Below are 15,354 nucleotides of genomic sequence, written 5' to 3'. Positions count from 1 at the left end.
TCTTGGAGAGATGGGCGCATTTATACCTTTTCAACCACCTCCCAAGATGGTTTGTGCAATCTGATTTTAACATGAGTGCACTATTCTGAGCCTGGGGTTAAAACAACATATGGGTCCTAGAGACAAAAAAGTTTCACTGTCGCATCCTGGTGGGCTCATCAGCAGTTGTGTCCAGACTTTTTTTTTTACCAAGGGCCAGATATACAAGCGATACATATGTGTGCAATGGCAACAATGCAGTTTTCCACACACAAGTAGTATTTATTGTAAAGAGTATGCAGGAGGAATGTGTGCACCTTTTACGTGTTCATACTGCATGCACAAACTCAAATGAGTCAGTTGAGTGTGAAATAACAACACGTAACTTCAGTCTTTGATAACATCAGTTTCTTATTAGCTCCCTATAAAGCTACACGTGGAAATGTTTTAACAAATATAGGAATAATAATGGGAGGAACAAAAAATAATTCCATATGATACGATTTGACTACACGTCGCCATGGATTCTGTAATTAACCACTATCTGTTGGTGTCTTCTATTGGGCTGCATATGCACCATGCGCATCTCCTCAGAAAGATTACATTGATCTAATGTCCATGAACCTTTTTAAGAACTCATCATCGCTGCCACGTACAGTCTCTATGAAATGGCACTGGCGCCTACGTTTCCTACGTAGGAGTAAATAGGGGTGATTCAAGGAGGACAAAAGTACATTCAAATGAAGGATGGCTAACAATCTTGTCATAAATGGGTGTACTGTACAGTGATTGCTTCCTTTCATCAGTACAAGGTTGAACTCAGCCTGTGAAAGCATCCACTCTCTGCTGTCCAGTGCTCATTTAAGGCTTCTCACTGGAAGACTATGATCAAGATTTATCTGGGGAGCTTTTGTTGCAGAAGTGCTATTTTATTCGGCATGTCATTAATCACTCAAAACCTGGCATTCTACTTTTTTAAGAAACATTCAGTGAAGGAAATTGTACCATTTATAGGCTGACTACTAAACTAACCCAATGCCTGGGCAATTTATTGAACATTTACTTATGTCCAGCCCTGCGTATGACGATGCTGTGATTAGCACTTGTGTATTTGATAGGCCACTATTCAGCTGCAAAATGAAAATGATTAGCTATACTATCTCTTCATCAAACGCCCATGATTAGAACTGTTTGCATGTTCAATCCCTCACTATCTTGTCAGCCTATTGATTGCTTAATTGGTCTCCCTCAACAGCATGTCAATGAGATGCATTCACTAGAGCTCAGAGTCGGAGTTGCATTTTGAATCCTGCTAGCAGTTGTGATCAGCGCTCATTGTATTTTCTGAACTGGCAGCTTGTGAAATGATCGTAAGGCCACACTGGTTTGATTACAGAGGGATTCATCACTTTGTGTTACATGTTAAGCAGTTGCGTGTACATGACTTCACTAACATCCTATTTCACTTAACACTTTATGTGAGAGTTTTTAGAGAGTTGACTTGAAATGATGGAAATCCTTGATTGCCATCGTAGGATATCTGCTTTTTTTTTTTTTTTATGCATTTAGTATTTTGTGATATAACTAACCTTCTTAGGGTGACAATTGCAAAGTCTTTCCTCAAGTTATAGAGAAGATCCTTTGTAATTAGCTTTAACCGTGTCCAAGCCAAGGGCAATTGTTGAGTAGGCAGTGGCTATCAATGGTCATTGACTAGCAGTTACACATGAATGAAAAATTACATCCTAATACAATTTTTAAATATGTTAATTTAAAGCAATCTAGAGTTTCAAGTGGACCAGAAGTGGTGCTGTCACTCTACATATTTGCATTTTAGTACGTGCAAGGGCAAATTAAGGAGTATTTGGATATTTATATCACCGAAGGTCGACTGTATAATAGTGCTTTAACGGCACTGCAAACTACAGCGTCCAAAATGACCATAAAATTTAATCAACACCTCTCTAAAACAGATTAAACAAACAATGAACATTATAACCTTTCTGCAGTTGGGATTTATTGCAGGATTGTTATGTTGTATTGCATGAACCTCAGCTGGGTGTAATAAACTAGGCTTCGCTGATGTTCACAAACATCCTGTATATTTGTAATTAAAGAAACTGACAATAAGTGACAATAATTCTCTGAGATTTCAAATGAGGTATTGTATTTCTGTGCAAAAAAATAAATATCTTTAAGAAACACCATGTTGAAAACATCTTACATTTTAAATGTCACTCAATTAACACGTATTTATCTAACGGTAAAAAAAAAATTGAAATTGAGCACTGTGGCAGTAATTCTCAGTGGCTTCTCCTTGATGGGCTGTGGCTTGGATTGTACATCATTTGGTACAATGAGGTACAGTCGGTTTGGGGAAAATTGTAAACCAAATTAATAAATGTAAATCTAAAATCATAAATATGACGAGGCTTGGTGTAAGATTCAGTAGCATTTGTTGAACTGTCATAAGGAGGACACTGAATAATTTCACTAATAATTACAGGTAAATTTAAAGTAATGCAAAAACAACAGGTCCGTGCAATCTCAGCTTTGCTCCTGGGCCACTGTGCTGTGAGAAACTAGCACTGTTTTATCTGTATAACCTCTACAAGAAGCCTCCATCACCCAGGGTTTCCTTCTATTTCTGCAATTAGATCTACAGTGACTGTGGGTGGTTTCTTTGCATAGCAATGTGATATGACACTAGAAGCAACGCTCTCAGGGTTTTACTCGGGGACAGTCGGGGCCAGTGAAGCCATAAATTGAGCGGATTCATTATCTTCTGCATTTGAGACGTATCCATCCTAGATGTAATGCTGACACATTTCTAAACTGTCTATATGACAAGTGAATGTTTTACAAGTGAGTATTTTCTTATTTTTTTTTTTTTGAACATCGTTATTTATTGTAGCTGTTCCAGGATAGATTTAAGGTATGTGTCTGTTTTTTCTCTTCAGTGCTGGCTGACCTTCTGGAGAAAGTTGTGGCCCAACTATCCAACTCTGCCACAGAGTGCTTCTTCTCTCCGGCTCAGTACAAAGGTCAGTGCAGAAAAGCAACACATTCAGTTTTTTTCTTGACAATTTAGACAAAGGAAAATAACTGGGGGGGAACTCTGTGTATCACTGGTTCAAGCCAGATTCTTTGTAGTTTGGACATAAATCTAACTTCTGTCTTTTCCTCTGTTCCCGTTACTTTCTGGATTATGAAAATGACATTTAAATGTTTGGGGTTTTTTTTCGGAAAATGATTGAATAGTTCAATTGTTTTAACCATTACATAATTTACAAATTATAGTGGTGGGGTCCTCTTGAGCTCTCTTTCAGTCCAAATTGCATACATCTTGCCTGATTGTGGTGCCTATGTATGTATGTGTATGTATGTATGTGTATGTATGTACGCACACACACAGTAGACTTATCAACATCTTATTTTGCTGGAGCGTATTTCCACTGTGACTCTGGGGATGTGTTGTTTCGGTCTCTCAAGTCAAGCACTGAGGAATCACATGGTGGCCAGGCTTATGCCAGTGGGGCGTGCTCAGGCTCAACCCAAAAAATATGTGGGTCCACCACCCACCAGGTTAGGTGTGGCATGTCATGTGGCTGGTGAAGGCAAGGGTAATAGTGAACTGGACCTTGGCTATGAAACTGGAGGTGGAATTCAACTAGTGACACCCAGCGTTAGGTGTTGTTCTTCCTCTTGCACTAACGCCAAAGAAGCTTTATCATCAGATTTGTGCTGAAATGCCTCGGACACTTGGGTGTACCTGACAACATCACCACCAGGTGGTGCATTAGGTCATGTGGTGGTGGGGGGGCTGACCCAGTACACTCGGATGTACAGTGGGGGTGAACTAGGATCACCTTGTAGAGCAGTGATTCCCAACCAGGGGTATGTGGTATCGCTGGACGTACTTCTGCACTTGCTGGGGATATGTTGAAAGATTGTGGAGTAGCTCAGCAAATGTTTAATATAGAAATGATAATATGGTAATGTTTGTGTTAATCTTCCACCTAAAAACAATACAAAGATAAGATTATGGATTTGTGTGAGGCTGATGTTTAGTGTGTTTTATTGTCACAGTAACCAATTAGGTTCCAGCTATGAGGTTGGTTTATTAGGTGGTGTGGATGAAGGGGTACTTGAGCTCAGCTGGTAGGACTGTGGGGGGGGGGTACGCTGTTGTTGTAGAAGACCCGTATGGAGTGTCTAAGGATAGAGACTATAATACGTTGTACAGATTGTAAAGCCCCTCAGAGGAAAATTTTTGATTTTAGTCTAGAAAAATAGATTTGACTTGACATGACTTGACCCTGACTGCAAGGTCTTCAAACTCCCACCCTCAGAGGAAGTTCTCCTACATTGCAGGGATGGGTTAGTGAAGTCTTACTAGTTTGTCAGCTCAAGGGACTTGTACCAGGAGGTCTGAAGGACTTCAGCTTCTGGCAAGATGTCAGATGACTCAGGAAAGGAAGGTTTTTCAGCAGGGTAAGGAAACTCTTGCCCCTGACTGGCGATATTTCCATCGCTGGAGGTCACTGAGGCGCATTAGGGATGGATGAGAGTTGTCTTGAGATATTGAGGGTACTGAATACTGTTGGTCCACTTGTTAACAAACCTCTTCAGTGTTGTGTGGAGGTTGGGTATGGTCTCTGTGGACTGACAGACGGGGGGTAAAAACCGTGGAGAAATTCTTCCTAATTTTCGGAGCAGTTTTTCCCCCAGGATAGAATTTGTTATGTTTCCCAAATCAAACAAGTGAATGATTTCAGTAGGCTGGCTTGTTTGTTAGCCAGTGGGCTAAACAGGCCGATCATACTGATAGAAGCCAGAACGAGAAGCTATAATTAGTGAATACCCAATCTTGCAAAATGTTAATTTTCCTAAAGGTGATGAAATGCTAATAATTTACACATTTTTTTACAAAATGAAGTTAAGTCAGATCATGGCGTCATCACGCCCTTCACCTAGAAAACTTTTCACAAGTTGCCCTGACAATAGAAAGTGGCATTAATGCTAACATGCAACAACGAATCCCCTGCCAAATCCCATCAGTAAGAGATCACTCAGTAAAAGTGAATACTTTCTTTATGTTTAATGAATTTTACCATGACATTTTCTATATTACTTTAAATAATCACAGCCTCAGCAGTGATTGAGGCGTCTCAGTGCTGTGTGCTTGAAATCAATTCATCAGGGAAAACAATGAAAAACTACACTTGAGATTAATCAACGGTGCCATTTCCCCCTTTTCAAATAATGTTTTAATTTCTGAGAAATCATCTGCACAGATTAGTAACATTGTTATAATTATGAGACCGTCACTGCTTGAAGCGCTAGAAGCAATGAACCCAAAATGCAGGGATCAGACAAAGAGAGTCAAATACAATTTTAATGTATTTATGTAGAGCAAAAAGGCAAGAGGTGTACAGCAACAGAAACTACAGCGAGTAGCAAAAGGTGAGAAAAAAGGAGAACAATATGATAACAGGAGAGAAATTAAGCAAATAGATGTCATCTGGTCAGTTGCTTTTCCCAGACTGGGATTTAGAAATGAACACATTTATACACTGTAGGGACAGTTAGGATCGTGACTTATGTGTTGTCAATGAGAGACGCTATTTTCAATTGAGTGACTTTACAAGAACTACAAAATAGGAGGTGAGGTGCAGTAAAGGTTGTGTCAGGGAAGGTCATGTGGTAGAGTGCAGTTTTTATTATGGAGAATAAGCAGGCTTTTACCTGTGAGCAAGCAACGATTAGTATTACTGTGAGTACTGTCACCATAGCTAGTAGCACCTTGCTCAGCAGTAAAGACATTCCAGCAATTAATATGCCACTCAAACACGTTAAATTTGACTCACTTTTGCAGTTTAATTGATTTTTATGCAAATGAATTGCCTGCTGTAATGGCTTTTCTACATAATGACAATATAAACCCTTTGAACAGTATTTGTTTTATTGCACTGAGTGTCGAAAAAAAAAGTCTTTTTTCTTGCCAGATGTTAATAAATATTAAATATTTACTTGATCTGAAAAATGCAATCAAATATCAGCTGTGTCAAATCGCAACAAACGTGGATTCGGGCCATGTCGGTCTGGCATATTAAACAAAAGATGAGAGTTACTGTTACAGCTGTTACTCATGTCCCAGGTAAATAGCGCATGTAGTCCAATAATAGTGGTTTCACATTACATTTAAGCTTCAAACACTAAATATGACTCTATAATATTGCAGCCAGCAAGGGCACTTAAGCTATTAAAAAAAAGTTGGTGTGAAATACTGAAATAACATTAACAGTACATTAGCTACAACACTGCACCCTCTCCTGTAGAAAACTGTGTAGTTTTGATTCGACGGCTCTTTGCAAATCAAAAAGTCATCAAGTGAAAGGATAAACTGGACGCCTGACTGAGAGTGAGGGGAGGATAAAAAAAAATCAGCTGTCCTTAATGACATCTGCTGATTATGATGGGTAGTTGGCTCCCTAGGCTTTAAAGATATGACCAGTGTCCTGCCTAGCTTTTAGAACTCATAAAAATGGTCCGAATACCAAGTAGTTGAACAGTTGTGTTAAAAGTTTAAAGCTGTTGCTCTCATGGCGTCTTGTCTGAAAAGATTAATGCATCATCCTCAACCTTAAAGTGATAAATTGATGTTTATTCCTCTATAGATTATAGCCTTCAGTGGTATTCATGTATATTTTAATATCTTTGAAATCTTTTTATATCCCTCTTCTAAATGTAGAATTTTATTAACAATTTGTAAAGATTTTATCTCCTTGTTTCCCATCTTTTTATCTACACACAGAAATAATGCACAACGTATTCTAAGCTTTAGTTGATCTAATCACTTCAGTAGAATTCTAGGGTTGACAAATGAACTTTGTGCAATGCAGTGGACACATATTTAAGTTTTCTTTTTTAAAGTCTTTTGACCTCTTAAGTTTGATTCTACTGTATTATATATGTTAATGAGAGTTGAAGGTGAAGTCCTTTACATTGTGCCATTATTACAATGGCTGCTCAAAACTGAAAAACAAAGATTTGTTTCACTAGGTGGAGGTACAGATGGGATATTTGACAACATAGGCAAGGCGGGTTTTTTATTTATTCAAGGTGCTTTAGATAAGACATAACAAAGATATGAGGACAAGATGTAAAAAGGTGATTATAAAAGTATTTTAAAACTAAAATAGAAGATAAACATAAGGTCAATAAAATTAAAAGAATAAACAAAAGAATAAAGTTACAAGGCAGCGCAAGATGTGAGTAAATAGCTCCAGATTTAATCTGGAAAAGGCAGCTGCAAACAGAAAGCCTGAATTAAAAAGGACTGAGTTGAAGCAGACCACAAGTTTTCTGGATGCTTGTTCCAAATATGGGGTAAACATGAAACAATATAGGTTTGTCAGATGTCGATGATTTTTCTACATTGTTAGAAATAGTGGTATTTACAGTACTTCTTAAATATTTCTGATTGTGTTTGTTTTTGGATAATTTTGCAAATCAGTGAACAGGACTGAATTACTGCAATATTAAATTTCAAAATGATTTCTGCATCAATTTGATGAAGTTTTATTTATGATATATTTAGTTTCATTTATCAGGTACTTAATTTAATGGACGAGACTTCCCTGGGTAGATATTTCATCCATAAACAGTTTTTCTCGGTTGACTTTCTAGAAACTATACGATCTCATGATATATAATCAACATTTTAATATAACATTACATAAACCGTTCCCTGTAGGAGTTAGCTGCTATGTTGCACAAGACATAAGTGTTGCAGTGGTTGTCCTGTGGTTTAATACCTTGTGTCCACAACCTGCCAGCTTCATCAAAAAAGAGCCACTTCCATGGTCATGGTATATTAAGCATTTACAGTCGGAATCGAGGCCTGAGAAATGCAATTTTCTGAGATACTGTTTAGAATTTGACAGGCTTTGTAAGCATGTATGTTTATGTATTCAGGCGAATGTCCCTAAGCTATTGAAGTCGAGCAGGTCAGAGAATACGTGAGAGTGAAAGAATTTAGGGGGATCAGGTTTTATGAATTGGTAGATGGTCATTTGTGGCTAGAGGGCAGCTAATAAAAGCAGTGTCTGCCTGTTGTGTTTCTGAAAATGTGGCAGTAATTTTAAAAGATATGTGTTCAGTGGGCTTTTTATTTATTATGCATTTTTCAGAAAGGAGAGAGACTTGTCAGCTAGCTCTTTTTTCAACTGAAGACTGAAATGTTTCCCCACAGTGTATTGGACGTCTTTTATCATCGCTGTCTTTGTGAGTCAGTCAGTACAGAGGCATGTCTCCTCTGAGGCCACACTGATGAATCTTAATTCTGAGTGTTTGTATTAATGATTTATTTATCTAAGTTCACTCACTCACTTCAATGTTGTTGATTTTCTTTTCACTTTATGGCTTCATTTTTATATTTTCAACTTCATTTTTAGACATCAGCCGGACTCATTTACGTAATTTTATTAATGCAGGATATTTACGGGGAATAGTTCTCCCAGATTTCTACACACAAGATCGTTGCGGGTATTTTTGTTATACTTTGTTCTATAAATTGACCAGGACAAAAAAAATAGACCATAAAAATGATGCATAAAATTCCGTCAAATTGTATTAATTCACAGTGCAAGACATTATGTAACCGGGATACAGGGAATAAAGAATGGTTGCAAACAATTTGTTTTAGGCAGAAACCAAGACACCTAACTTAAAAGAAAAAATCAGCTATAAAGTAAAATCATAATAAATTTGTATAATTACAATCACAAAATGAGAACTGACGTCAAACCAAAACAGGGGGCTACTTTCATTGTTCACTTGTGTTTGGACTTGGAGACAAGCATTTGGAATGATTTATGTAAAATTGAAGTTTATTTGCAAACTTTAGCAGGTCTGTGCTGCTTTCCCCAATTTACTTGTTTTGCCAGAGTCTGTGATTCCAAAAATTCTACAGCTGAATTGGCGAGTGCAAAGTTAGTCAGACTGGCCGCAATTATGAGAGAGACCCAAGTTGAAAACTACCAGAATTTTTCTTTTGAAGATCTCCTTCAGACCTGAGAGACATGTAAAAATACTCTGCTTGAATAATGATTTTATGTCTGGTGTGACTTTTTTTTTTTTTTTTTTTTTTTTTCCTCTTTCCACAAAAAACTTCAATTACCTGGTTGAAATAAATTTAATTACTGGACATATGATGTCTCCTACTTCACTGAAAAGTCCATTCGTAATTTATGAGCACTGGAGGCTTCAAGTTTCCGCATCAAACTTGTGTAAGTTACATACTGGATTACAATTCTCTTCCAAAATAGATGTGATGTTATAAAGTCAGCCTTGTACACACAGGTGTTAAAGAGAAACTTTCTATCTTCAGCAGATGAAGGTGAAAACTGCCCTCTAGGGTCGAACTCTGGGCATTCTGCACTGTGAAGGTCAGACATCCCAATGAAGTAACAATAAGCCAAACACATTTTTCAGTGGAGGGCTATGTTAACTTGAAATTCTTGCAGGTCACATGTATCATGGCTATACATTGTTTTGGAAAAGACCCATAACAAAATAACTCAAGGTAAATAATAAATAATCTTAGACATGCAAGAACATCACTTGTTCTAAAAGCAAGCGATAAGTAGTCTCATATAACCGATTTGTTTTACTCAGACCTGTTAATAAAATCTTTAGTACAATTGCAAAGAAGTTGTGGTATAAAATGTGATCTGCCTAAAAATGGTCTTTCACTGCTCCAGCATCACACCAAGAATCTGTTTTGAAATTGTCATATTAGCCTACATCTCTTCATTGCTTTAAAATGAAGGTATCCTTTCTATTTCATATTCTTTCTGTCTGTCTCTCTCTCACACACAAACGCGCACACACACACACAGCTATTCCATTTGTTGTCTAATATTCCTCCCACCAAATAGTTTCTGAGGAGACCAGGGACTTGTCAGGGTTTTGTTGAATTCTGCAATCTGCAATCTGCCATTTGAGTTCTGCAATCTTCCAGCTACATGTAGTGTGTGTGTGTGTGTGTGTGTGTGTGTGTGTGTGTGTGTGTGTGTGTGTGTGTGTGTGTGTGTGTGTGTGTGTGTGTGTGTGTGTGTGTGTGTGTGTGTGTGTGTGTTTGATTGACGTCGGCTACAGCCTCAGCTACTCTGCCCTACTTGAGTGCTCCCATTGTCTGGAGAGAGCGGACTCATTTGCCAAGTATTAACCTCTGTCAGTTCAGTGTTCTGAGTTGTATCTCCTCACCCTTCATGGCCCTGACTCCAGAAGGCAGCTGTCCAGCAATCTCATTTATTTCACCTGCCTGCCGAAATTGGGTGACTGGAAACAAAGAGAGAGCACCTTTTATGCGACCGTTACATCTTAATAGCCTAGACGGCAATCTATGCTTTCTCAAATGAATCCTAATTTAAATAGATTTTTTCACCACATTCTACCTTTGGTTAAAGTGCCTTCTCCTCAGTATTTTAGTCAGTGCAAAATACCAGAAAAACACAAGATAAAAAAAATTACAACCTTACTGGCATTATATATGTATGATGGCAAGTTCCTGTTATTCCAAGGTTATGCAACTTGCTAAACAAAGAGAAAAACTGAAGATAACAGTTTGAGTCTGCACTGGAGCCCTCTTTTGGTTAAGGGCTGCAATAACACACAGCAGCCACTTCACAACAGATACTATCAGTTGATAATCAGTCTCTAAAAACTAGGACTTGTAACTATTACCTATTACAGCACCTAGTAAAAACAGAAAAATCAAAGTAAAGACCAGAATAGAAACCAGACATTAATAGAAAGGTACTAGATAGATGGAGTGCTTTATTGGTCCCAAAGGGAAATTAGTGTTACGGTTCAGAAATGCTTCACTGTCCTCACTGGCCAAAGGAAACCAAACAACCCCGTTACGTAGGCAATGACGCCACTCCAAAATGGAGGTTCACTAGCCAGATAGCTAGGTAGAAATTACGATAATAAGTTTGTTATATCAGTGGTTGTAACAACTTTTTTTAAATCACATTTTTGGCAAGGTGGTTTTTCTGGTTTTTGGCACTACCAGTGCCATAACACAGATGTTTCATGTCCCCTTTAAATATATTAAAATATATCCACTTCGCATCTGAGGGAGATCCTGGTTTTATAGTCCTCCACATTTATTTCACAGCTGCAGCTGCTACTTACATTTCAGATCGAGATTCTACACACTGTTTGATAAGTTTATAAAATACAGGGCATTGTTAAAGACTAAACCTATGATTCACAACTTTTTTTGGCTTGTGACCTTTTACAGAAAAGCAGTGTCAAGTTGGATAATGAGCAGTTTTCAACAACCTGCTGCAATGCTACCGGGCTTGTAGCTGAACAGTTACTGTACCATACTGTAATATAGTTTGTTAGGAGGCTGTCTTTCATGCTGTGGTAGAAGCTGAACAAGAGCTTAGGGGAAAATTGGGTCTTCTTCAAGAAGTAGAGATGTTCTGTGTCTTATTTAGCACAGAGGAGTTGTCAAGGGACTGGGTGAGGCTCTCCGAGATGTGAACACCCAGGAGCTGGAGACCTCCACCTGGATGACCTCAGCAGCTTTTAGACGTCCTTAAGTCCACAATAAACTCTTTAGTCTTGCCGATGTTGGGCGCAAGGTAGCCATCAGAGCTCTGAGGTCCTTAAACTCCTTCCTGTGGCGCGTCTGATCGTTGTTAGTGATCAAAACCTTGTATTGTGGGATCGTCCGCAAACTTTATGATGGTGTTTGATTTGTGAACAGACAGTTATGGATGAAGAGGTTGATAAAAGGGGATCAACCCACATCCTTTAGAGGCTCCCATACTCACTGTTAAGATGGAGGAAGTATTGTCTCCCACACTAACAGTCTGGGGTCTTTTGGTTTCATTTTTTTTTCTTTTTGGCAGAATTTTCCTCCTCTTTTCACTTCACAACATATTTGGAATGTTCAGTTCCATATTTATTGAAGTCTTTGTCGCAGCTATTTCTGCTGTGGCCTCTGTCCCGTTCTTTGCAGCGGTAGATGGGAACTTTACTTGTGCCACCCATACATCCATGTAAATTAAATTAGAAATAAATGTGTTTTGAAAGTTCACTCTTGACTTGGAGACAACAGCTGAATCCAATCAGAGCCCTAGATTCCTGATATTACTCTTCATTACTTTCACAGTCGCTTTGATTGGTAATTAAGAACATATTGTCACAACTAATGTCAGAGGTACGTTGCATGTGCCATCTTTCAGCAGTGACTCTTTTTAACAAAGTTAAACGGTTGTGGTTATAGTTATTACAAACTGTAAAATAGACTCTGATGGCACAATGCTGGAGAGACAGGAGGCGAGAGGAGTGGGGAGGGAGGGAATAAATACAACAAGAGAGATTTCATCTTCATTAGACAGTAATTGCCATCAGTAAGATGTTTTTAGAGATGCTAATATGTGAGGAAAGAAGGTTGAGAGAGGAAATACAGAGCTAGTTGTCCTGGCGCTGATTCATTCCTTCATCAAGAGCTATTTTCTTTCAATTAATTCAAGATTTGATGCCCTGTTATTAATCTACATTGCCCAACTCTGATTTTTCCAGGGTAACAATGCTGAATTATCACGTTGATATGTAGATTACAGCTACCATATGTTTTTTTTAAAACTTTATTTATAGGTTTTTCAGAAAATGTACACAAACATTTATGCACACACACCCACCCTCCCTGGCTATCCCAGAAAAAAAAAGAAAAAAAACCAAAACAATTTAGGGAAAAGAATAAGACTGCTGATAATAATAACAGTATTAATAAATACATAACAATATATAAGATAAAAAAAATAAATAAAATTATTAATTAAACGTGTGAGAGCAAAGGGTCTTTTTTTTGTTACAACTGGGGTTTACTGATGTCTTCAACCTCACTGGGAATTCCATAATAGCAGTAATTGGGTTGGGTTCAATTGTTTTAAGACAAATACAGTATATGAGAAGGCTTCAAAGGTACAAACCCATAACATAGTCAAAGATGGGCCTTCCCAAAACATGTGCCCCATTGTGCCTGGTTTCAGGTGGCAACTAATACACATAGGATCAACACTAGTATAAAATTTGGACATTCTCTCTCTCGTGAAATGCATATGATGTAAAACTTTAGATTGAATAAGGCAATGTCTGAGACAAAGGGAAGTGGAGTGGATGCGCTGTACGGAGTGGAGAATTTCAAAAGAGGCAAAAGTGCCATCTACGATTAGATGTGTATGTGTGTATGTATGTATCTATATATTAATGTGTGTGTGTGTGTGTGTGTGTGTGTATATATATATATAAACACACATACATATAACCACACATACACAACATTAAGAGTGGTAACTGGCTTTAATGTTGAGGCCGGATTGGTATATTTCTGCCCCATTAGTCTGTAAATTGGATTTGAAGTTTTCCCTGCCACTGATGTTGTCAGGATAATAATTCTCCTCATCATCTTACCACAAACTGTCCTAAGCCAGGGATCCATTAGCACAAATGCAATAATATTCTGTTTCCCCACAGTCAGGAGGCAGTGGAAACATCTCCCAAAACAAAATATCAATTCTGCAGTTATTGCTTCATTCATCGTTCTCTCCAAACAATTACAACTGTAACTTCAAAAACTAATATATTTTTATGATTCTACACACTTAATGGTCCTAAGTAAGAGCCCATGAGAGCAGCTGGAGAGTGATAGCTCAGCAGCCTTTACAAAGCTATGGCATGTGGCTCTAAAGCTGCCGTGCTACAGTATTTTCAGCTGCTGTATCATCTCGCTGTAGGACCCAACTCTACAGATTAAGTCCTGAGACAAGGAGCTTTCACACAAGGCTCAAAATTTCATAATGCAATTTTTTTTTTTTTCCCAAAACCTCCATCACATCCCCAAAATCATGAGTTATGACTCCGCTGGTCTAAAGCATCAAAAGGCTGCTGTGAAATTCCCCATGGCTGGCTGTTAGTGAAATTACCTTGGTACCACAGTACCTCGCAAACATCACAATTAAATGCCAAACGACTGCTGTAAAACTGCCAACTCCAAAATTACCTAGCACAACAGCACATCTGTAGTGCCTTGAAAGTAGCAAGTCGTGATCTTTTTTCATGTTTTTCCATTCGCCACTGTTGTAATGCACCCTGTTAGTGATGTCTGGGGAGTATTTCTCCCAAAAAACCTCCATCCTCATTCCCCCTGTGGGAATTGCCTTGCTGGATAATAACCACCTCTCCTCTTTAATTGCGTTATTTTACAGCGGAGGAGAAGAGTGTGAAGAGTGCTGTATTATCACCTTTGGAACAGCTGGGAATCAACACCTGTCTCAGGTATGTAAAGTATTTTTCTATAGCTCACACACCCTTATTTGGTAAGATGGTCTTCTTACAGCAGCAGCCTAGGATGATGAACCCGCTGTGTACAAACTCTTTCACTCAGCTCTTTTACTCATTGAACAGCAGGTATCTTTTAAGTAATTGAAGTATCTACTACTTTTCCCCAGAAGAGTTTTTTTGTTTTTGTTTTTTTTGTTTTTTTTTGACTGGAAAAGATGAACGGCAAAAGGGGTCAAATTATAAACGGTATATGTAGAAAGTAGAAATATGCACAAACACTCTTTCTGTCAGATTTATACGGTGTAGCTGTGCATATTTATGGTTCAGATTCATAAACCTCACCCATTATGGAATTGTGCTTGCAGATTTCTACTTCATAATTAGGCATGGATCATAGTAGACACAGCCTTAATCACTAGCTTGTATACGATTACCTCTGTCTCCTCCACCCGTCTCCAAATTAAAACAAGAGTCACAGAAGCGGCTCTGTGACGCTGTACTTTGGCACAGTGGTATGCCACATGTATTTGCTCTTATAACTTGCCCAAAACAAGACTTGCATTACATGGATTTTTTTTTTTTTTTTTTAATTTAAAGTCACATTTAAAATTTGATTTTGTTAATGTAAATTGAATTATTTTTGTTTAAATTCATAAAATTTCCATACATGCCTTTTTTTGCGACCTCACCTGGAAGTCTGTAACTATTTTAGTCTCTTGATTTGATTTGAATTTCTCGACGCTAATAATGCATTCATGAGAGAGGCACAGATGTTCTCCACCATTAACCTGTATTTAAACTTCCACTTCCATTTTCCGATCAGCTCATTCACTCACAGCCAGAAATTTCACTATGACATCAGAGCTGCCCTGTGAGCCTCATCATGTAGTGCTGCTACTCCTCAATACATTGTCATATCACACTGAGCTCTGTAGAAACGTGGTATGTATGTTCGTAGTATGTGAGAGGGTATACACATTCCGGTGACAACGTATTCGCATGTTT

General features: G+C 38.1%; 1 protein-coding gene across 5 annotated transcripts in view; it reads left to right on the top strand.

Annotated features, from left to right (window-relative positions):
* tbc1d32 (TBC1 domain family, member 32) overlaps nt 1-15,354 on the top strand; it is a 78,620-nt gene that overhangs the window by 37,682 nt on the left and 25,584 nt on the right. For all 5 annotated transcript variants that reach the window (XM_040124963.1, XM_040124962.1, XM_040124961.1 and 2 more), the window contains exons 28-29: nt 2,940-3,023; nt 14,274-14,343. In XM_040124963.1, coding sequence (XP_039980897.1) covers nt 2,940-3,023; nt 14,274-14,343 — 154 coding nt within the window. The remainder of the gene's footprint in view (nt 1-2,939; nt 3,024-14,273; nt 14,344-15,354) is intronic.

Source organism: Xiphias gladius, chromosome 4, assembly GCF_016859285.1.
Source record: "Xiphias gladius isolate SHS-SW01 ecotype Sanya breed wild chromosome 4, ASM1685928v1, whole genome shotgun sequence".
Taxonomy (NCBI): Eukaryota; Metazoa; Chordata; class Actinopteri; order Istiophoriformes; family Xiphiidae; genus Xiphias; species Xiphias gladius.
Note: the sequence above shows the minus strand (reverse complement) of the source record. Positions and strands in the feature narration are given on the sequence as shown.